Consider the following 24412-nt stretch of genomic DNA (forward strand, 5'->3'; position numbering starts at 1 on the left):
GAGCCCTCATTAGTTAAAAACCTTTCATGATGCTTCCCAGGAAGCCTATGTAGCTGACCCCGGTGCTGCTGAGAATGTGACCTTGGTGTGATGGTAAATGGGTAATAAATCCAGCAGCCGCAGGGACACAGTGTGTAGTTTGTGAACAGCCCGGTCAATGGAGAGGCGAGCAATGAATCTAAATTGTACCTGTCTGTCTTCTTCCTCCTCTGTCCCACTATAAAATGCATTGAAATATTGTTGCAACGGTGGCTCAGCGAGATAAGAGGCAACGGTGTTCAGGATGACACAAACCTCCTCTGTCTCCCATTTACCTGTCAAGTACCACTCAGCACTAATGAGTGAAATAATAGCAGCATGTGGATAAAAATCTTAAAAAATAAAACTAAATTCAAAAACAAATAAACACCTGAAGCGGAGAATCCTTTGCATGTCAATGATAAAGTCAGCAGTGTACTGACAACAGCTTTCCGGGGGTGAATGCTGAATGTTGAAGAATGACAGTCATGGCAGCTGGTTCAGGATTGACATGAAACCTGGCTCTGCTCTGCCACACAGAGAGGTGACAGGTTAAACAAACAGCTCTCTCCATATGACTGTTATTAACCTCTGGCTCACACTGCTTAAAGGAAGTGCCTGCCAGTGTGTAAGACTTATTGGCAATCAAAGTCCAATTCAATCAGAGCTTGAAGGAAACATGAGGGCTTATGCCTATTCATCCATATTGACCACATGTTGATCATGCAGGCTGTCAGTTCATTTCAACCAATGCGAGGACACAGTGGCTGCCGGTAGACCTCAGTGTTAACAAGTTAGAGTTTGTTATTTCTGCTGCAAATTAAACATTATTGCATCGATGCTGATAAATGAGGAATGATTTACTGTGGAAGGGACAGTAAAGTCCCCTCAGAGGCCTTCAGAAAGAGATATTGTATTAGAGGAGGATATTTTGTCAGCTGAAGGCCAGAGGATGTTATACTTTCTCTTCCCTGTGGATTTACCTTTGAGGATTTCCACAGTAGGTTGGTTTAATTTCGGTTCCAGCTTATTCTCACCACCACTCGATCCCTGCAAATCACTGCATCCCCGCGGAGCCAGAAATCTGCACTCACAGACCCTCAATGTGGGAGAGAAACTCAGGGTAAAGTGGATCTCTGTCGCCATCTACAGAAACTTCATGCATGCAACCAACCTGGTTGGGTCCATAGGCTAATATCTGCAGGCTGAGGTGCTAATTTATATTTCATTGTGAATTACACTTGTTCCCATTGTGAGTTGTTTGAAATGAATTATCATATGAACTTAAGTGGAAAGGAAATGTAAGAATCCTTCACAAATAATACTGTAGCCTATTTACTTGTGGCGGTTGTCCCCGCTCGTCTCCGCCGGTGCGTCGAAGACACGGAATCAAACACACACCCCGCGTGAAGCGTCATGTGATTGGTCATGAGGAAGTAAACAGGGAAGGAAAGATTCAAAGAGGCAAGGTTGTTGTTTTTTTTCTGCTGTCTTAGATCTTCACAACTCGTTATATTAAAATATGAAAACGTAAAACAAATGTTACTCATGCTTACAGATGTGTTTTTATATCTTGGTGTGCTGTCGTGTGTAGCATGAAGGCTGATGAAAGCTGCTAGCAGGCTGCGGCTTACGGTAGCTCGGTGGTAAGGGAGCTAACAGTGACTGCATGACTGTAGAAGAAGTACTACACTCTTTAAATTAAGTTTAGAGACAAAATGATAATACGTCTCAGTTAAACGAGTGCATTCAGTGTGTTTTAATGTGTTCTCGAGAAACCTGGAGATTACGAGAGCTAGTGCTAATGTTAGAGACGTTTATGGACTAACATTAAAAGCAGTGTTGTGCATTAACGCTTTAACAACTCATATTAAAGTGGGGAAACCTCCACTGAGGCTGGACTAGTAATACTAATGTTATTAACTATGAACTCCAGAGCTCCAGACTGACCCTAAATGGGGGCATTTTACCCCTAAAAATGTGAGACTCAGAGTAAAAGTTTCATCTACTTGCACATGTGCAACCTGTACATTTGCATCTCTCTCTTTTTTCTTTTTTTTAAAAACACTGGTGAAACATAAGGGTTGACTCAAAGAATCTGGTATCTGCCATTACAGGTGGCCAATGTGTGTGAGGATCATGACTGAAAAAGGAAATGTGAATATTTGCTTTGCAAGTTGATTTACAGTGGGTGCCCCTACATTTTCTGTTTGCACCCGGGAAATTTTAAGTTGCAGGCCACAGTGCTCCTAATAAAAAATGTTAGTCTGGAGCCCTGACCTCTGCCCTCTACTTATCTGAGATCCAGAGCTCAGGACCAGTCAGGTACTGGAGACAGATGAAGCTACTCTGTCCCTGTATGAAAAGAGAAACACCATCTTTCATTATGTATTCAAACTGTTTTTCCTTTTTTTTTTAGCTGCGACATCCACTGGAATAACAGAGGGTGAAGGTGTGGTTGCCTTGTACATCATCATCCTCCCTCCAGTCTCTCTCCATCGGCGCGATGGTGGATTTCCTGGCGGAGAACAACCTGTGTGGGCAGGCCATCCTCAGGATCGTCTCCAGAGGAAATGCAATCATCGCTGAGCTCCTGCGCCTCTCTGACTTCATCCCTACAGTTTTCAGACTCAAGGACAAAAGTGACCAGCAGAAATATGGAGACATCATCTGTGACTTCAGCTACTTCAAGGTGCGGATTCGATTTTGTCTTGCAAGATCATTTATGAGCCTTGAATAGTTAAACAATACAAGGAATTATTTGCGGTCTAATAGAGAGGACAAATACATTTGGGTCTTATAGATTTAAGGAAATTAGGCAGATGATGTATATTCAGTTTCTAAAGGAGTGAGCACTTGTATTTAACTAATGGTAGAAAGAGGAAGATGGAAATTAATCTCATTTGAAATAAGTGCACATTAAATACTACTTATGTGCTACTGTAAGCATAAAACATAGCTCTATGTATGATTTACAACAATAATAGTTCTCTAATTTAAATAACTGGATGCCCCACTTCCATAGCCTTGTGTATATCTTCATAAGGATATGAGTATTGATTGCACTGGGTTTGTTTTATGATGCCGTCCTCTCTCCAGGGCCCAGAGTATTATGAGGGGAAGTTGGAAGCCAAACCTGAGCTTCAAGACCTGGATGAAGAGTTCAGGGAGAACAACATTGAGATTCTGTCGAGGTTCTATCTGGCTTTTGAGAGCGTCCACAAATATATAGTGGATCTTAACAGGTGAGACAGGTGGGGGGGGTCAGGTTCACTTTCAGCTCAGTCAAAACTGTGTTTGACGCTCACATCACATTTTCTCATTTCCCCATTTTAAAACACAAGACATAATTAAGCCCTTACGTTGCAAGATGGTGTCTTATCATTCCCCTCTTCACTCCAGATATTTGGATGACCTACATGAGGGTGTTTATATTCAGCAGACCCTCGAGACTGTGCTTCTAAATGAGGATGGAAAACAACTTCTAGTGAGTAACACAGATGCAAATCTGTAAGTTTTCATTTTATAACATTAAACGACTCGAGTAAGATAATGTTGCATCTTTTGTTACCCGTTTCTGATGAGTAGATAGTTGCTATTATATTATATTTGACTGTGTGATCTCTGTCTTTCCACCCAGTGCGAGGCTCTGTATCTGTACGGAGTCATGTTGCTGGTTATTGACCAGAAAATTGAAGGAGAGGTCAGAGAGAGGATGCTTGTTTCCTATTATAGATACAGGTGCACTTGTGATTCACACACACACACACACACACCCACACATGTACACCTACTGGCTCATGAGCTCCATGTGCTCAATCACTTGTTAGCCAGCGAGATTGCTCACAGCGATGTTGAGTCACTTTCACATTCTCCTAAAAATACACCTCTGTTGTTGTCTTATCACTTCACAATGTGTCGTCGTTCCACCTTTTCTTCAGCGCCGCTCGTTCGTCGGGTGACTCCAACCTTGACGACATTTGCAAGCTCCTCCGCAGCACCGGTTACTCCAGCCAGCCCGGAGCCAAACGCCCAGCCAACTACCCAGAGAGCTACTTCCAGAGAGTTCCCATCAGTGCCACCTTTATTAGCATGGTCATTGGGAGGCTGCGCTCGGATGACATCTACAACCAAGTGAGAAACATTTTGCACAGATGTCTAGAAGCTGAAATGATTTTGTGCGCTCCTATTTGACTTGTTGTGATTTTGCATTTGTTGGAGATAGGGATGTCATGATTATAGATTTTCTTTGTACGGTTATTGTCAGAGAATTAATCACAGTATTATGATTATCACGATTATTATGCATTAATTAATTTCACAACATATGAATGTGTAAAATCAAATACAGTCAAAATATAATTACATTACACATTTTTACACTAAATATTTTAAGTATCTACTATTCATATATTACCAATTATTAATCCTCCAGGGGAAGTGTTTCAAATATTCAAATCATTAATTGTCATCTATACCAAATGTTTAAGTTCATTTTAATTGTTTGTTTGTTTGTTTTTTATCACAAATGAGATGCTAACATTTAAATTCCTACCAATTGTATGTTACGTTAGGTAAATGGACCAGTATTTCTTACATTTACCTTAACTTTTGTGCACATCTGCCTCTGTGTTTCCAACATAATCTTTTTTTGGAAAGTGGCGGTATTGAAAAATCTTTACGATTAATTAATTGTGGCGTTTAATACCACGATTAATTGTGCAAACAAGTAATTGTGACATCCCTAGTTGCAGATTGTATGAGTTACAAATGTTTCCTCGTGTCTGTCAGGTGTCTGCGTACCCTCTACCAGAGCATCGCAGCACGGCGCTGGCTAACCAGGCAGCAATGCTGTACGTCTGCCTTTACTTCAGCCCGTCCATACTCCACACCCAGCAGGCCAAGATGAGAGAGATAGTGGATAAATACTTCCCTGACAACTGGGTAAGACATTTTTTATATGACAGGACAGTTCACTGGAGGTCCTGTATGCTTAATATTCACTGATAAGAACTGAATATAAATGACTTCTTGACATGATATCAGATTCAGCGTGTGATCTGCAGTTTTTCATTCGTACTGACCTCAACTGTTTGTTCGCCTGTCCGTCTGCAGGTTATCAGCATTTACATGGGGATCACAGTGAACTTGGTGGAGGCTTGGGAACCATACAAAGCGGCTAAGACTGCTCTCAATTATACCCTGGACTCTGCTAACACCAAGGAGCAGGTACAAAACAAATGAATCTCCTTCAATGTCATCCAGACTCCAGCTTATTCAATTTACACTCCCTCCGTGTGCCACTCTATTGTATGCAGCTCCTGATAACAGTGTCCAGGAGTTGGAAATGACTATGCAGAATCTCAAATTGAAACACAAGGGTATTAATCAAATCAGTGACTTTAGAAAGACCTTTTTTTTGTACTTTTCTGGAAGAGTTAGCTTGTTAAAAAGTAAAAGTGAGTTCATGAGCTGAAACCAAAGCTAGAGTGTAAGACCAGGGACACACTGGTTGCATGGTGTGAGTGGTGCAGCTGCAGAACATAGTGATGTGCATTTCGGGGCACATGAATCTGAATGTGTCACAGAAATGAGAAGATAGGAATCTATTTTGAATGCTGTAGCAGCTGCATGTGGAGAGAGACGGTGGCACTTTGATGTTTCTTGTCAAAAATGAATAAGAAATAAATTTATAATGACAAGACGTCTTAACATTCGAGCCCTCTGCAGACGATGAGATGCAGTCAGTGTGACCACTCGGAGTGATTCTCAGCAGCAGCAGCAGCTCACGCCACACATCCAGTGTGTCTTTCAGGCCTAAGAACAAACAACCACAGTGTCATGATCACAAAGAAAACTCTGCAGCGCTCTGCAGCATGGCAGATATGAATCAGCTGAATGATCCTTGTCTGTCCTTGTGTGGCGACACTGCCAGGCTTTCAAAAGGCCGTTAGTGGGAGTGAATATATGATTAATCCAAGATGAAAGATGTTTTTTTCACCACCACCATCGCTACTGTATGTGTGTTAAGGCCACTAGATACGCAGCGAGCATGGAGAGTCTGAGGCCTCAGGTGCAGCAGCTGCTGAAGGAAGGTTTCCTGAGGGAGGAGATCATCCTGGACAACATTCCCAAACTGCTCAACTGTCTGAGGGACTGTAATGTCGCTATTCGCTGGCTGATGCTGCACTCTGCAGAGTCAGGTGAGCATAGTGGGCAGATTCAATTTGGAGCCACAATGTAGCCTGTTCCTGAATAAGTAATGTCATAAAAATGTGAATATATTATTTTCTCTCAGCCTGAATTTCATTTCTTCCTACTCCTTTTTCGAACTTGTGCATATTATGATTTGATGATGATATACTTTTTTTTTTTCATTTTAGACACGTTTGTTCAAAATAAAATTAATTAATTCGTTTCTAGTTAGTTGTTGTGAAAAAGTTCATACAGTGCATTGCTTAAAGGGATAGTTCAACATTTTGGCAAATTGGCCCATTGCCATAATCCCTATAGTTTTAGCAGTAGGTTCGTTACCTTTGATTGTCGGTGCAAGTATTTTTAGAACGGCGGAGCAGAGCCGTGAGCTGCTCAGAGCTACGCTACAGAGGCTAATGGGATTTCTTGGTTTCCCTCATCAAACTCATCAAATACTAGGGCTGACCCAAAAAATCGAAGCTTCATTCGTTACCATGGTAATCGATCATGAAGTTGTTGATCTTTTTTTCTTTTTTTTTAAAATGAGTACGGTAGGCTACTTGGCATCCTGGAAACCTGCCTGATTTTGGAGATATGCTTGTTCTATATGTTTGTTTGCCATACTTTCATTATTTCCGCTACATTATTTCTGCTATAATAACGGAACATTATGAGAAAGTTGTTTTAGAGGTAAATTCATGCAAAACCGCTGATGCGAGTTCCCGTCTGGGGCAGTTTTTCATCAAGCAGTCTCTGCATTTACCTCTAGAACAACTCTGTCTCGTAACGTTCTGTTATTATCTCATAGCGTGGTGAACGTGCAGGTCACAACTTGTCCACCAGAGCGTTTTGGAGTTGTTGGATTGTGTATTTGATGAGTTTGATGAGATGGGAAACCAAGAAATCCCATGAGCTTCTGTAGCTTAGCTCTGAGCAGCTCACGGCTCTGCTCCTCCACCGTTCTAAAAATAGCTTGCACCGACATTTAAAGGTAACAAACCTACTCCTAAGACTATAGGGATTATGGCAATGGGCCAATTTGCCAAAATGTTGAACTATCCCTTTAAGAATTTCAGATTTGTGGCTTTATTTTGGAAAGACTGAAAATTTACTTACCGGTAATCCATCTCATAGCCTATGACCCAAACAACAAGCGACTGCGTCAGATCAAAGACCAAGTGCTCAACGACTCCAAGTACAACCCCAGGATCCTGTTCCAGATCCTTCTAGACACAGCTCAGTTTGAGTTCACACTCAAAGAGGTGAGAGTCACTCGTCAATAGTGAAAAATGTGAAGTTAGCAGTTAAATGTGAAATTAATGTCAATAATGAGTAATTGATTCAGCCAAGTGTGTATCTGTTTGGAGTGTCTGCTGTGTTGTCTGCTCAGACAAGCATATGGTTTGCCAGTCGATCATTAGGAGAGGACACAAATCTAACGTTCTCATTACACATCTCATCAGACTAATCCTTCCTCATCGACTCAGCATCTGTGCTGTCCCTCTTCCAGATGTTCAAGCAGATGCTGTCAGAGAAGCAGATCAAGTGGGAGAGCTACAAGAAGGAGGGATCAGAGAGAATGACTGAGTTGGCCGAAGTCTTCTCTGGCATCAAACCGCTCACCAGGGTGGAGAAAAACGGTGAGATGATGGATAAGGTGAAGGATTACACATCATGTAGCAAAAAAACATGGTAGCGACTAAAGGAGCCTCAACCATGCAGCATTTCATGCTTTGATGTCATGGATTGTTTTGGTGTTGGAACACAAATGTTGGAGTGAGTTAAAGCTTGAAGCTCTCCAGAGGAAAAATGTTGAGGCAGAGAATCATCATGGAAAACCTGCATAAAAGAAACACATGTGGGGAGAGGCGGATTACATTTACATCAGTCATACTTACTCTGTCATTGTGACTCCAGCTTTAGTGGAGAGACACACACACTGATAACATTATCTGTCTGCTTGTACTACACACCTTTATTACTCCTCACAGAGAACTTACAAGCCTGGTTCAGAGAAATCTCAAAGCAGATCGAGTCTTTGAACTATGAGGACTCTACAGCTGCTGGGAGAAAGACAGTTCAGCTCATACAGGCTCTTGTTGAGGTGAGTAACATTTGATAACATTATTTGAACCATGTTTTATTATTATGCAGTTTCACGCTTGCTTTCATTGTTTTATCTTAATGCATGTGGCTAATTACTAAATCCAAGAACACTGTCTACAAACAGTAGCAAAACAAAGACAGAATGAACAGCTATAAAATGCTTATAAATAAAAACGAATTAGAATACATAATAGAAACGTCTTGTTGGCTTAATGGATTGCAAGATCTTTGTTTTCTCCTGGCAATTCTACCACAGTCCATTATAAACTTAGAACCAAAACAAATATCATTTTCATTGAAAACTGAGTTGAGTCTAAATCTCCTTTCACACAATTATTTTGTCCATGGATATAAATTACAAATGATCCTTATAAGCCAAAAAGAGATTGTTTTTTTCTTTTCTCTGTTGTTTATTTTTGTGCAGTTATGAGGACCTATAAAAATGCATTTCTTTGCATTTTTAGGTCCAGGAGTTCCACCAGTTGGAGTCTAACCTGCAGGTTTGTCAGTTCCTGGCTGACACCAGAAAGTTCCTGCACCAAATGATCCGCACCATCAACATCAAAGAAGAAGTGCTCATTACCATGCAGATAGTCGGCGACCTCTCCTACGCATGGCAGATAATTGACAGGTACTGAATCGCAGATAAATATTTAAGCCACACAAAATGCTGTTAAAGGAAGAAATTGCAAAGAGTACCACAAATAAACTGTGGTCTGAATCCTTGGTTGCTATACAGTTCAGTTAAATACACTATTAATTACAAATTTTCCTTTGATCCTTTAATATTTTGTCATAAAATGTTGATGGTTGCAGATATGTCCATCCAAACTCTGTGAGACAGTCTGTTGATCTGATCTCTGGATTATGTTTTATTCTGCAGCTTCACATCTATAATGCAGGAGAGCATCAGAGTCAACCCATCAATGGTCACAAAACTGAGAGCTACATTTTTGAAGGTCAGTCTGTTTGTGCCCACTTAATACCCGCGGACACAGACAAAATTGATGTTTTTTTCCCATAAATTTGCCTTCGTTTTGAAATTGTTGCCTGTAATATTAAAACACTTTGTGTGTGTGTATGTTTTACCAGCTGGCATCTGCACTGGATCTTCCATTGCTCCGTATCAACCAAGCCAACAGTGCCGACCTGCTGAGTGTGTCGCAGTTCTACTCTGGAGAGCTGGTGGCTTATGTCAGAAAGGTACGTCATGTTAGAGCCATATGCACACATATCTTCATCATAGGCTACTAATAACTACTACTACGATAACTAATAGTAATAATAACAATTCATTTTATTTATAGAGCACCTTTCATAAAACTAACCGCAGCTCAAAGACAAAACGACAGATACTTAAAAACAGGGCACATCAAGGCAATAAAAAACAAAAAGGCAATAACATCCTGAAAAGGAAAAAGAGATAAGATCATAGAGAAATAAAAGAGGTGATTCGGGTAATAAAAAAGACTAATAGTAGTAAATGCAATTTAAAGATATAAAAACCATAAAACCATATGAAAGGAATCTCAAATAAAAATTGATTTGATTAAAGGCATGTCATAAAAATAAGATTTGAGCTGCTCCTTACTTATATAGAAGGCTGCTTCCTTGTTCAATGTACCACATTGTATGTTACTTAAAGGGATACTTCACCCAAAATCGATTCTTCACCAATTTTCTACCCACCGTCATGCCAATGAAGGGTTTGGAGGAGTCATCAAAACGCTTTTGGAGTTCCAGGGGTGGTCCGGCTGGCAACGGATTTTCATATAATGGCGGCGGATTGTGCTCACTTTTAAATCGTCCAAAACATACACTATGAAACATCAAATAGATGTTCTTCCGTGGTTACATCATGTCTAATGGTTTACAATGACAAACAAACATCTGGCAGCAAATGTCACGCATGCACACAAACATCAACAGAGCCACTGGGAACTACTACTACAACAAGGCTAAAAACAGAGATCAAATTATTTTTTTCCGAACAACTTTTTCATGTGGCGGCTTCAGGACACTTGGGTCAGTATGGACGAGCAGTATGGAGGTATTTGGATGTTTCATAGTGTGTGTTTTAGATGATTCAAAAGTGAGCTCTATCCGCCGCCATTATATGAAAATCCGTTGCCAGCTGGACTCCCCTGGAACTCCAAAAGCGTTTTTGATAAATCCGAAAGTTCTCCGAACCCTTCCTTGGCATGATGGTGAGTAGAAAATTTGTGAATTATCAAAGTGAACTATCCCTTTAATGCTTCAGGATTTTTTCTTAGTTGTACACAGACATTTCCTTTGATTGGTGTCATGTACCATCTAAGAATATTTTGACTCCTTTTTCTCAAACCCATCAAACATAATTTGAGTTTGGTTGTTGGTGTCGTTTTCAGGTGCTTCAGATCATCCCAGAGAGTATGTTCACCTCTCTGGCAAAAATCATCAAGCTTCAGATCCATGACATCATGGAAGTGCCCACACGGCTGGATAAGGACAAGCTGAAGGACTACTCCCAGCTCGGGGCTCGCTATGAAGTAAACAAACTGTTGTGGCTGAAACAGTCACTCTACTTACTGAGTGTTATTCACAATGTCATTGAAGTAATGAAAAAAATAATTAGATCTTATACATATTTAAAATGATCATATTGGAGGCCTCAAGTTGCTCTGTTTTGATGTCAACCCGTCTGCTATATGTGAGTCTGAGGCAATCACGAACAAGTGGCATTTCTAAACATGTTTCAGTCACACAGCTTTTGGTGTGAAAAAGAAATGAGAAAAGATAGATGGACATAGAAATAGACTGCCAGCAGAGCCCTGGTTGAATTTGATTAATTTCTTTTTTTATTTGAATTTATCAGGCTGATATTGAAAATGCATATTTTGAAATGTAGTCCAAGTGATTCTTAAAGTGTAGTGTAACTTGTGACTACAGTTAAAACTTCAAACATCTACATTGGACTGATTTAATTTTAGGTTTACTGATGTCTCTCTGTTATATGTGTGCCTTAATATCCTTCTGCTTCTTGTAATTACAGGTGGCCAAACTCACTCATGACATCTCCATTTTCACTGAGGGCATCCTGATGATGAAGACCACTCTAGTTGGGATTATTAAGGTAGAAGATGTGATGAAGCAGTTTGGACTTGGTTCCAAGTTTTCTATCTTTACCTTTAGCATGATGGCTGAATAATTATATATAGATTATTATCCAGAGATAATTTAATCTATTGGATTTTCCTTGACTAAATGACTGTGATGCTGTAGGTGGACCCTAAGCAGCTTCTGGAGGACGGCATCAGGAAGGAGCTGGTGAAGAGAGTGGCTTATGCTTTGCACAAGGGGTTAATCTTCAATCCCAAAACTAAGGTCAGACATCAGATCCAATGCATATTTTCATGTGTACACTCTGCCACTCATTATCAATCTTGAGCACAAGTTTGTGAAGTGTTTGGTCTGTGTGAAATCAAAGCACTGAATTATTAATTGTATCATCTCTCCAGGACAGAGGACAAAAACAATTAATAATTTATAGTCAGAAGTTTTGCCCAGACTACTTACAACACTTTTTTATTGGCTGATTATAATTATAATTAAAAAAGTTATGAACTGATGTGTATTTGCTCTTGGCCTGTGAGGACAAAGGTAAACAACTGTGAAAAATTAAAGGATTCATTTAAATAAACGTACAATACTCCACTCTCTCAGCCCAGTGAGCTGATGCCCAAGCTGAAGGACATGGCAGCCACCATGGACGGCTTCTACAGGTCGTTTGAGTACATCCAAGACTACGTCAGCATCTATGGCCTTAAAATCTGGCAGGAGGAAGTGTCGCGCATCATCAACTACAACGTGGAGCAGGAATGCAACAGCTTCCTCAGAACAAAGGTCAAGACATCCCAACATTAACGTGCTGTTAACAGTTTCTGATCAAATCCTTGAGCACTGATCTGACCTGGTTTTCTAGTCATTAACGGGACTATGATTGACTGAATGGTTCTTTCCTTGTGCCAATCAGATCCAGGACTGGCAGAGTGTGCACCAGTCCACCCACATCCCCATCCCCAAGTTTCCCTCTGTGGATGAGTCCGCCACCTTCATCGGTCGTCTCTGCAGAGAGATTCTCAGAATCACTGATCCAAAGTACGTCTCCGCTAATATGATAGTGTGATTGTCGGCACTGTTGTTTTCCTCTTACAACGACTGGGCTTTAAAGCTGTACAGAAATGGCCGTTTGTCCTGTTCGTTGCGCCGAGTTGCCGCACGAGTTTACCCGAGTAAGGAAAACTAATTTGATTGGTCGTTATCGAGCGGGCGGGATATTCAAAGCTTGGGGCGAGACCAAGCTCGGTGTGTGTGTGTGTGTGTGTGTCTCAGACGTTTGATTGATGGATGACGGATCCAATATCCGTGGCTGATGAATCGTGAGCAACATGACGTATAATCCGTGCGGCTGCATTATCCAATGCGGAAAAAAAAAACACACTTTCATCCCGAGTTATTACACTAATTTTATGACCTAGAGTGGGCTCAAATTCAATTTTCTTTTCTGTACAGCTTTAATGAAAGATTCTGCAGTATTTTTATGCTCATGAGTAAATGTGGATCCTTCCTCCAGGGTAACGTGCTACATTGACCAGTTGAACACCTGGTATGACCTGAAGAGCCACCAGGAGGTGACCAACAACAGGCTCTTCTCTGAGATCCAGGGCACTCTGGGTACGTTTGGCCTTAATGGACTGGACCGCCTGCTCTGCTTCATGATTGTCAAAGAACTGCAGGTAATTATCCCACAACAAATTAAGGGTTAGGGTAGGTGGAGAGTGAAATACTAATCAACAAACTGCTGTCACTTAGTCTGTAAGGCTATGTCTGTCTGCTGGGGCATTAGCATTAACAACCTGTCTCTCCCATCAGAACTTCCTGACCATGATTCAGAAGACCATCTTAAAGGACAGAGCAGTGGTAGATGTCTTTAAGGCGATGCTGGGTGCTGTCAACCCGGTGCAGGGCATTGTGGGTAAGTAGGATTTAGGAAATATTCCTACCTGCCAGGATTTTTTAACCCTTATACTAAAATGTGATTTTTTTTTTTTACATTTGTATTATATGCTATAGCTAATGCCAGCAAAGTGTACGCAAGTGCTGTGGCCAAAACACAGAAGGTCTGGGGCGCATACCTGGAAGCCATCATGAAGGTACTGGTCCAAGTTATTCTCTAGTGTTAGACAGCAGAAGGCGAAATGCCATTTAAAAAAATAATAATGTTAATATTGGTGTCTCTCGTAGGTTGGTCAGATGCAGATCCTCCGACAGCAGATTGCCAATGAGCTGAACTACTCCTGCAAGTTTGACTCCAAACACTTATCTGCAGCCCTGGAAAACCTCAACAAGTCAGTTTGGTTTCCCTGTAAAATGCTTATAATTCAATAGTACCTCTGTTTGATGTTGCAGCAAAATGCTCTTAAAGCTTTGCCTGATAATAGGGTGTATAGGGATTACCACAGTAAGTCAAAATGTTGCCAGACACTATTAACCATCATATTTGTATTTTATATTTATCATTAATTGTTACACTGTTGCTAGAAAGCTAATAGCAACATTGTTATGGCCTTTTAATAGTAGCACATTATTAGAAGCACTATATACTAATGCAAAAATGAGCTGATACAGTTTTAATGACTTTATGCTGTTCGCTTTAAGAAGAAAATAATAATAATAATAATAATAATAATAATAATAATAATAATAATAATAAAAAATGATTTCAGCACATATAATAGCCCTAATTCAGATTTTCTTTCAACCTTTTTTGCTCCCTTACTAAATGTCACCTCTGACTGTGACCTTGCCAGGTCTCTGCTGGCAGACATAGAAGCCCACTACCAGGACCCGTCCCTGCCCTACCCTAAAGAGGACAATACTCTTCTGTACGACATCACTGCCTACCTGGAGGCTGGCGGCATTCACAACCCACTCAACAAGGTGTGCAGCGCAGCAGACTACGGTTGCTCCTTCCCACACAATGTGATAAATGGCAAATTTTCAACCTGTTCTTTTTTTAATTTTTATTTTAAACTTTAGAAACTGCAGCAAACAGGAACCTTTTCACATGTGTTAATCATCTGCACTCTCTCCAAGTCTAGTGTTTCTTTGTTTGGTTATACTTTGGAGGATGTTCTGACCTTTTTCTCTGTTTATTTCATCCACAGATCTACATCACCACCAAGCGTCTGCCTTACTTTCCCATCATCAACTTCCTCTTTATCATTGCTCAGCTGCCTAAACTTCAGTACAACAAAAACCAAGGTAACGCACAGCTCTAATCAAAGTACTGATGTTACTCAATCGTAAATCTATGAGTGCAGCAGGTGACCCAGTGTATTACGATGAATCAGAGCCTCGTTTTCTAGTTCTGATAATCCATCCAATCTCGGAAAAAGCACATGTTGCTCTGGCCCTAGATGGTTTTGCTGACTATAATTTTCATTCAAACCATTACCACACACATGACACATGATACTACACCCATTACCGGCTTCTGTATTTCTGAGAGTGTGACGGTGGTGGACAGGCTACTCACCATACATAGAGGATTATTCTGGGGAAATGTAGCATGTTAATAATTGGACCTGAAAGGTTCAAGGAATTCATGCGCACAGGACTCTTGGTATCACAGTCGTACATTTTGTGGTGGATATTTCCGTCAATGTACATGAGTTACTAGTGTTTGTAAGGCTGCATCCACATCATGTACTGTACATGTGCATAACTCATGCCTTTTGTCTTTTCAGGAATGACCTGCAGGAAGGCAACTGACCCAGTTGACTGGCCTCCACTGGTGCTTGGCTTGCTCACCCTCCTCAAGCAGTTTCACTCTAGATACACACATCAGTTCTTGGCTCTCATCGGTCAGTTCATCCGCTCAATCATGGAGCAGTGCACAAGGTAACGAATTGTTATTTAAATTACATATTTAAGCACTTATTGCTGTCTGGTTTTAAGTAAACGTCCTTTTTGATTGCTTTAGTTGAATACTATGTGGTGTCTCCTGTTATGGCTTTATGAAATTACATTGGAGTTTCCATTTTAATCCATTGTAGTCAGAAGATCCCTGACATGCCCTCTGACGTGGTGGGAGCTCTGATGTTCCTGGAAGACTATGTGAAATACACGAAGTTGTCACGCAAGGTATGGCTTCCTTCAGCTGTGTAATGCTGCTAGTCATTTTTTTTAAAAACATTTTATAGACCACAGTTTACAGTCGCTAGTGTGATATGAGCAAAATACGATTAGCAAATGCATTGTGATATTTTCATGAGACAGTTTTGAGCAGTTACAACTTGCATTTCACTCTACTTTCTCTTTTGTTTTTAGGTGGCTGAAGCCCATGTGCCCAGTTTCATTTTTGATGAGTTCAGAACAGTATTGTGAAGATCTGGATGAACCACTTCATCAGAAAATGATGCTGTCATAGGCTTGTTTCACGGCAGACATTTTGACTTCGTCATAGCGGGATAAGCACAGTTGTTACTGACATGGCTCTGTACCAGTAAGAGCCAGCTTGCACACTATCAGGCCTGCAACAGCTAAATGATTGGCAGTCATTATAAATATGAATTTCTCCTGTGATTTTTGTAGGTGACATGTTGATATGTCCTCTGTGAAGAAGAACCGTTTACTTAACATTTCATTGTTTAGACCATTGATGTCTTAATGCACTAATAAGAGATTGTACATAGATAGAACAATTAATATGAATTATCTTTGTGCCAACATTTGCCATTTCTAAATGAAATTCATTAATAAAAACGATCGTTCATACTTTTGTGTTTTGTCTCTTGTTTTGTTCATCGAGACCTTTACTTTGAAAATCAAACCCGGAAATGGAAACTGAACCGCTGCTGCCTACGGGAGTCAACTGTAGTTTCGCGGGTGATTTGTAATAGTTACACGTATTTTACATGTACAGTGCTTATTTCACACTAACTTTTTACCAAGATACGGAGACAAAACACTGTTATTTCACCAACAGGAGGTCGCTGGTTCGCCGGTTAAACCAAACAGAGCAGAAACAGGAGACGTTAGCAAGCTAGGCTAACGTGACGTTAGCTTCATTTGTTATGTTTGTGAGTTAGAGTCGAAAAGTTAAAACAAAAATCAGTCGTCGTAATGTCTCTGAGCGCCGTCCACGGGACTCTGACCAGCCTGAAGTCCTGTCAGACAGACATCGGGACAGGAATGGACATAGTGACCGATGTGGCGATGGACCTGGCGGAAGCACAAGGTGAGTAAAGTCACTGTCTGTCTCCTGTGTTTGTGTTCAATGATGTGGTGGTACTATTGATTTCCCATGTGCAGAACGGCTGGTAAATGAAACCAGCAACACTGATACTGAGCTTAATTTAAGGTTTGAGGTAATCATCCATATTTATAGCAATTAATTATAATTCAAGTCACCTGCTGCTAGTGCTGCTGTCAAGAGACCACCTAACCCGAGACAAAGTCAAGACCAAACCAATGTTTTGAAGACCCTCACTGTATTCAGTACCACTATAATTCACATGTGGCTCGATATTTACATTACATATTACAATTATTATATAAAGTCTATGCCATGAAACAGAGTTTGGATTGAACAGAATAACACAGCAGCACAGAACCTGCTGAAGTCTTTCCCACTGTTGACACTGATGCAACTAAGGTTTTTTTTTATTGTTACACAAGCATATACTTTTGAATAACAATTTTAGTTATCTTAAATGTATTGAATTACATTACATAAACCAAAGTGAGTGAGTGAGTGAGTGACAGAGAGAGACATTTGACATTTGACAAAAAAAAGTCACTGCAGCTGTGGTCTTGACTGGTCTTGGGAAAAAACCTTGAGTCCAGCTCAACTAAGACCGAGTAAAAATCTAGTTGAGTCCATGACAAGTCAACAAGACCGGACTGCAACACTACCTGCGACTAATACCTCTCTGCTGCCAAATGACTTTTAGTTTGAATGCAGCACATTTACTTGTAAAATAGTATCTTCTCAGTTTGATATTTACACTGACTTATCAGTAAGGAAGCTATTAACTCACTCTAACACTGTGCTTCATTGTGTTTCAGATGGGGAGGTGAACCCTGGCATCAAAGAGATGGAGGCCATGATATTGGAGTGTGCCAAACTGGACAGGGAGATTAACTACTTTGTTGATGTTGTGCAACAAGTCACAGCTGAGGTGAGAGCAATCTAGCACAGCCTAATTACATTAATGGAAAACATGTTTTTTCCTCTATACTAAGTGAGCAGGTCAGGCTAAAACTGCATTAGTGGGAGAACGACGTAAATTAATGGCAAGTGCAATAAGACAAATTGATTCTTTCCTAAGTAATTTAGCGCACAGCGTTTTTAGAATGGCTTTTTTAAATGTGGAGATTTTGTGGAAGTTTGAAACACCAGAGAAAAACACTGAAGTTGACTTTGAATTGTAAAGGTCATGGAAAAAGTATAAAACATACTTCATTTTCTGTAGGTTGCCACACAGCAGCCAGAGGCCATGTTCAGCCTGTCTGCCAGAGTGAAGGAGCTGTTCACAGAGAGAACGGCCAGACTCTCTGATGCTGATCTGCACAGTCACCAGAAAGTAGTGGCCTTCAAGGACAGCATCAAGAACTCTCTGAACCCAGGTGAGGCCTGTAGAAAGAAACAAGGGGCGGGGGAGCCGTCTGAATTTGTCATTGCTAGACTGTGCAGTGGACTCAGGGTTTATAATAGACTCTGACAATAGCTGTGCTTGCAGGAGAGCTTCTCACCAAAGGGGGGAGAGGAATCTTGGGATGTGGTTCAGGATAATTAGCTTAGTTTTAAACAAACAACTCCCTTTATTTACCGAATAATTATGTTTGCCTTACACCCTGTAGCTGTTGTTTTCTGCTTTTTAATTGTCGTCCTCATCGCACCCCTTATTAAAAAGGTGGCCTCACACAGACAATGCTGTGTTTTTTTTTAGGTTGTCTCTATTCTGCTGCAAGTGAACTTGCTGCTGCATTTGGCCATGACATTTTCCCCTGGTTGACTGGAAGTTCCCCAGTTAAAAATATATATAGATATAGATATATATGAGAAAACATTTAAAGGTGTGAACTTTGTGAATTGAGTTGAGATCATTTCATGCATAGTCAATGTATTCTGAGAGGAAGTAACCCATCAGACGTCACATCACTGCTGTCTGCTGAATTAGTGTCAGAACTATCACTCCATGCTGCTATTAAGGTGCACAAACTTTGGAGGTGACACATAGCTGTAGCTGTGGCTGTGACGTTGCAGTGTGGCAAAGATGACTTTCAGCGGGCAACATGTAGAGTTTTCTTGAATACCCTAGGCCCCCAGTGACCTTTGAGTCATTCGATAGTTGTAGCTGCAGTGAAACAACAGCAATAAATACTTGGACTCAAAACATGGGAGAGATTGTTTAATGTGTGGGTGGGTATGTTGGATGTCTGTACCTGTGTCAGTGGGAGAGGCTTTTGTGTGTCCAGGGAGGGAACTGTATCTGTTGGTGTAATGTCTCAAGGCTATCTGCTGCTATATAAATCCATGTGGCTGTGTATCTTGTTTGTGAATGGTGCTAAATTATTCATGTGTATGGAGGCTTAAATCCTGTAGTAAAATCCATGAGCATTTGATAATATATCCAGGATTAGCTCTGAAAGTATTACAGAGAAATGTTTCAGTATTCAATAGGTGTGTACTTTCATCCACATCGTATGTACGGTATGTGTTTTGTGTTTTTCAGCCAACCAAGAGTCAGCAGAAGACATGGAGGAGCTCGATGAGGACATCGCTGTCGCTCAGAGTCAAGTCAACTTGACCTGCCCACTGACGCAGGTACACTACTCCAGCTTGTTGATGTGTTATTTTACTTTTTAGAAATTATGCACTGTCATCTATGTCTGTTACCTGTCTGTACCTAGTCACTGATAATAATATATTAGACACGAAGAAGAAAAATGCAGAGAATTCTCTCAATTTGTGTTTTACCGTGTGTCATTATAAACACACCTCTGTGTATCTGTATTCAAGGTGGAAATGGTGAATCCGGTTAAGAATAAGAAGTGCAACCACCACTATGATGAAGAAGCCATACGGGGTCTGATCAAAACACGGCACAGCCAGAAAAAGAAATGCCGGTAAGACTATCTCCCTGGGAGGACTGTTAGAAAGTTGAATTAGGTTTTGCTGCAGTAAACAACTCGGCGGGTTGGCGTGGGACCAGCAGTCTGCCTTAATTCACAATTTCTTTATTATAGCGCTTTGATGTTGGAGTCAAATTAAATGCGGCTTGTCCTAGAGGAAAACTGATGAAATCCCAGAGCCTGTCTACGTATGTTGTTGTCGACGAAACCTGCCTATTGTCTTGAGTCGTGACTGTGGTCACCGTGCACACTTTGACATGTGAAGTCATAGCAGGAATACCCAAGAGGGCTTTCCTTGATTAGTGTTGACTACAGGTACAACAGCATTTCATCACTCACTGCTATCTTTTATAAAGTAGCAGCCCTGAAGTGCCCATCATCATTCAAGTCTTCATGGGCAACAAAGCTTCAAACAGCACTCACCAGTGCATGTGTGTTGTTTGAAGAGGTTCCTTCAATGTATTATTCATAGATTTGAATAAAAACGCAGAAAAGCGAACCCAATGAAGCAAAGGCAACCAGGCATTTGACCACTTAAATATGTATTATGTAAAATTATACTTCAATAAATGAGGCGCTGCTAACAACAGATATGCTCACAAGTCAGTTTTTAGAAAGTTCAACCCAAGTATCAAGTCTCTCGGGGTTGAGCCGTCCGTGACGTGCTGTATGCCATCCATTCAGCTTAGAGCAGCAGTGTGTTACTATATCTAAGGAATTCAAAGCATGTACATCTTTTAAGTTACGCATGATTATAAGGAATGGAATGACATTTGGCTCATCAGACACTTTCTTAATGGTAATGAGCCAAAAAACCATAAAAATCGTAAAATAGTGGGCAGTGCAGCCTGCTCCGCTGGGCTGATCACCACAACACAGCGTGATCGATTACACTCTTCGCCCTCTGGCCCGGCTCTCTCCGTCTCTCCCAACCTCTCTCACCCTACAGCCAAAACCCAGCTCACGAGGAAACTTGCCATTAGTCCAGATTAGCCACTATGTGTCCAATAGACCAGACCTCCGAGAAAAACGAGTTAAACAAATGGTCTGGATCTTCCCACACTGCAAACCCGTGTTTCAGTTTCTGAGTCATTTTGTTCTTAAAAAAACAAACAGACGGACAGAAAGACATGGGTGCAGCACAGCCTCAATGGCAGAGGAAGGAAAAATAAAGATGGTTGACACAAATTACAAATCTTGAGTGTCAAACCCTCTGACAGGTACAAGGTTAATACGTAGAGATATTTTTAACGTGTTGCTGTACTGTCTGTTTCTCTCCTCTCAGCTGTCCTGTGGTGGGCTGTGGGAACACGGATGTGAAAGAGTCAGACCTCGTTCCTGACCAGATGCTGAGGAGAAAGATCCAGAGCCAAAAGAGAAACAGCAACCGGACGTAGTTATTTATCATAAAAGAGAAAGAACGCTTTGGTAATAATTTGTACAGTAAGAGAAGAGTGTGACGTTTGTCCTATTTTGAGACAGTTGTTTTCATCACTGCTTTCAGTTCTAGCCTATGTGGGCTGGTGTTGGATTATTGTTGACATGATGATGACTTTTGTATTTCAAGTGGAGCTTTTTCTACTTTGTTTTAAAAGCCTTGTTGAATGGGAATAAAAGCTTCAAACTTTGCTTATATAAACACCACGGAGGTTGTGTGTCTGTAATGTGAGGATAGGTAAAAACATAACATTTCAATTATTTTTCTGTCGCACACGATGCAGTAATTTGACAGAACCACAAGAGAGCAGCCTCTGCACGAGGACCCAGGATTAATGTAGTCAGCAGAGCCACAGTAGAAGACGTGAACTTCTCATCTCTGGATTATCCCATCTCAGCTCCAGGTATGCCTGCGGGATGCTAATTACCATCACTGATAATTAAATCCAGGAGGTGCTCATTGTATTTGTATTTAGAAATATAAACAATCAGTGAATTCACTTTCACCTTCAATTAAGGAGTATTGGAACTGTTTAAATCATCACGTGCCTTGTTATCCTTTTTCAAAATAAGACGAGTTCTCACTGCAAATAAGTGAAGGAGGATCCTGGAGACAACAGAAGAACTTCCACAAAAAAAAAAAAACAGTTTTGTGATTGTCATAAACAAAGCATTCAGTAACGTATGCAGGAATGCACTTAAGTGATTAAATCTCCCTTCCTGCCTGCTCTTACTGCTTGTGAAGGGTCTTTGTTCCAGAGAGAAACAAACAAAGGCTGTGTTGAGATGAAACTAGGTAAAGCTAATCTTTTAATAACCTTGCATCAGGCATTTAAAAAAAAAAAAAAAAAATCTCTAATTGCTCCTTCCCTCCAAAGAGTGCGTCACACAGCACTAAGAGCATTTCTCCAATGAAGTTATTAACTGGCAACAAATGATCTAGCTAATGTTGATTCATTCATTTCTCCACTCGGCTTCATTTTGAATTACCTCCCTGTGAATCCTAATCTTGTTTATTGCACCAACATGTTAAGTCACAGGTAATTTTTACAACAGCCGTTCAATTTGTGGAACGTGCGCACACAAACAAACCATCAGCATTGCTTTCACCATATCACAAGCAAAGCCATTAAGCTGTTTCTTTTGAGGGATCCGGGTGCTGTAAATAACCTCAGAAATTCAATCACAGTTTTGCACATACACGCAATGCTGAGGGGGGGGGGGGGAGGGAAAAAAAAAAGCCAATCAATTCCCCATAGATGTTTGCTGCCTTCTCGTTATGTTTGATCTGGAATTCACATTCATCTGTTCAAAAGCTCCAAGAAGTAGGTGTAATGGCTGCCTGAGACACTGTAAGCCTGGATATCTGGCTTGTCCGAGGAGGATTTTACCTCTTGGTGGAAGTGAGAACAGTCCCACTCTCTGGCACAGGAGTCCTCGGCTGGGGCAGCGCCAGAGCTGGATGGAGAGGGAGGGAGGGAGGGAGGGAGGGAGGGAGGGAGGGAGGGAGGAGAACAGCAGGGTTCAGATAAGACGGCCACTCTGAACTCTGGTTTGATCCAGGTGCCGCTCTTTGCTCCCTCCTGCTCTTTTTTTTAGGGGGGCATAATCCGAACAGTTTGACACTCCCATCAAAAAGGAGCCTGACAAAGTTGAGAACCGTCTCACAGCTTTCTCAGGGGGATCTCTCTTCTCTCTGGGGTTGTCCACCTCACCTCACCTCCCCCTCCTCTCTGAAGTGAATATAGCAGTTTCCTACAGAGCAGAGTTGAGTGTTTAAGGCTGCAGCCGAGACCAGAATTTACAGAAAATATAGTGCGAGTAGATAGACGACAACAAACTGTTGACTGTGTGTGTTGTGTAAATCTACCTGCAGGAGCCTCCTGCTTCAGGACTCCTGTGCTCCCACTCAAATACTGCAGTTAGGAAAAATTTGGACAGAAGGGAAAACACAGGTGTAAATACTGAAATGAATGACATCTGAATCCCATTCAGCTGCTTCAGTGTCAGGGTGCTGGTATTTTACATGCTAATGCCATGACTTTTAAACACCTGTCATTATTTATGCCTGTACTTTCCTCCGTCCTATGACAAGTCATGTTGTCTGCTTTAAAAAGGGAACTGCTGAAAGTTGCATTCAGACAGAGTGCGTTTCAGAAATACTTTTAAACATTGTATAGCTCAGGAAGCTTTAAAGCGAAATGTCACAATCCAATGCAAAGTTGATATTTCTCTCAATGAAAAACGCAGTAAGAGCTTTGTAATTCTGTAAAGTCAGCTTGGATTAGATCAAGTGAAGTTCTGTGTTGCTGTTTCAAATGATATACCCTCTGTTTTGGTGGGAAATCTAATAGAACGTGTGCCCTTAATTTATCAAATACATTTTTAAATGTTATTTCTTACTCCTCAGAATGACGAAAACTGCACTTAACAGCATTTACTCCTGAGCTGTAGTCGTTAGATTACATCACGCTGCAAATTGCTGTAAACTACATACAACTATGCAAATAGCAGAAGAGATTTCACTGTATAATCTGATTTAACTTTTAAATCTTGTTACACAACTTTCTGAGTTGTATGTAAATACTGAAATTACTGACTGGCTGTCTGACCAGTACAAACATTTTCTTCCCAGTCACATTTCCCCACATCATTTTGGTCTGAAACTAATCATCCAGTGTTGATAACAGCAGACAGGAAGTCTTTAGATGGATGTTATTCCTCCTCACCCTTAACTGCCCCTCTTATCATTCCTGTATACGGGATGTGTCATCCCGTATTCTCTGTTCGTGAAAATGTTGACATTTTATGATTTCCTTATCGACTTTTTTTTTTTTAATGGGCTCACACATCTTTTGTAGAAATGCATTAAAACGGCTTTTGTTAATGAAAATTTATGGATTAATAATCAAGATATACTGTGCGTTTTAATTGTTTTTCACCTTTAGGGATCCTCCTCTCGCTTTGAGAAATCACTGTATTGATCACATGTAGACTCCAGTGTGTGTGTGTGTGTGTGTGTGTGTGTGTGTGTGTGTGTGTGTGTGTGTGTGTGTGTGTGTGTGTGTGTGTGTGTGCGTGTGTGCGTGTGTGTGTGTGTGTGTGTATGATAAATGTACTTTCTTTTTCAATTAGGCCTATGCATCACTATAACATTCTTCATCTTGGTTTTATAGGCTAAAATTTTAAAATACATAGTTTTAATATAGAAGCTCTTACTATTGTGAACATTTACAATTGATTTAATGAATAATGGCAATATTTTACTTTGATAGGCCTCTTGTGCAAATAATATTAGGCTCCTACAGGAACATTTAAGCCTCTTTGTAGATTCAGTATCTTGAACAACACTGGAGTGAATATGGCAATGAGGCAGAGAGGCGTACTGTCGCTTTAAATGGCAACACCTCCCAGCAGTCACTAGGTCCTGGATGAGTTTCGCTGCAACAAAACACTGTGGTTCACAGCTTACTAC

At 40.8% G+C, this 24412-nt stretch overlaps 2 protein-coding genes across 2 annotated transcripts; both read left to right on the forward strand.

Moving 5' to 3' along the window:
- The first annotated feature begins 1438 nt into the window (after window positions 1–1438).
- Window positions 1439–16137, forward strand: washc5 (WASH complex subunit 5). The gene is made up of 29 exons (XM_085802585.1): window positions 1439–1487; window positions 2438–2710; window positions 3118–3263; window positions 3421–3505; window positions 3659–3759; window positions 3960–4152; window positions 4810–4962; window positions 5134–5247; window positions 6050–6221; window positions 7348–7475; window positions 7724–7853; window positions 8205–8317; window positions 8784–8950; window positions 9203–9278; window positions 9412–9522; window positions 10707–10847; window positions 11351–11431; window positions 11581–11682; window positions 12022–12201; window positions 12332–12456; window positions 12932–13094; window positions 13231–13333; window positions 13432–13511; window positions 13603–13706; window positions 14169–14298; window positions 14526–14622; window positions 15108–15261; window positions 15417–15504; window positions 15691–16137. The coding sequence occupies exons 2-29, from the start codon at window positions 2525–2527 to the stop codon at window positions 15745–15747; spliced, it is 3480 nt and encodes a 1159-aa protein (XP_085658711.1). The 5' UTR covers window positions 1439–1487; window positions 2438–2524; the 3' UTR covers window positions 15748–16137.
- An 80-nt stretch (window positions 16138–16217) lies between these two features.
- nsmce2 (NSE2 SUMO ligase component of SMC5/6 complex) lies at window positions 16218–21145 on the forward strand. Its single transcript, XM_085802586.1, has 6 exons — window positions 16218–16600; window positions 17431–17543; window positions 17838–17991; window positions 19101–19192; window positions 19388–19494; window positions 20786–21145. Exons 1-6 carry the CDS (start codon window positions 16486–16488, stop codon window positions 20895–20897), a joined length of 693 nt encoding a protein of 230 aa, XP_085658712.1. The 5' UTR covers window positions 16218–16485; the 3' UTR covers window positions 20898–21145.
- Window positions 21146–24412: the final 3267 nt, after the last annotated feature.

Source organism: Trachurus japonicus, chromosome 16, assembly GCF_045865225.1.
Source record: "Trachurus japonicus isolate A0001 chromosome 16, Traja_1.0".
Lineage (NCBI taxonomy): Eukaryota > Metazoa > Chordata > Actinopteri > Carangiformes > Carangidae > Trachurus > Trachurus japonicus.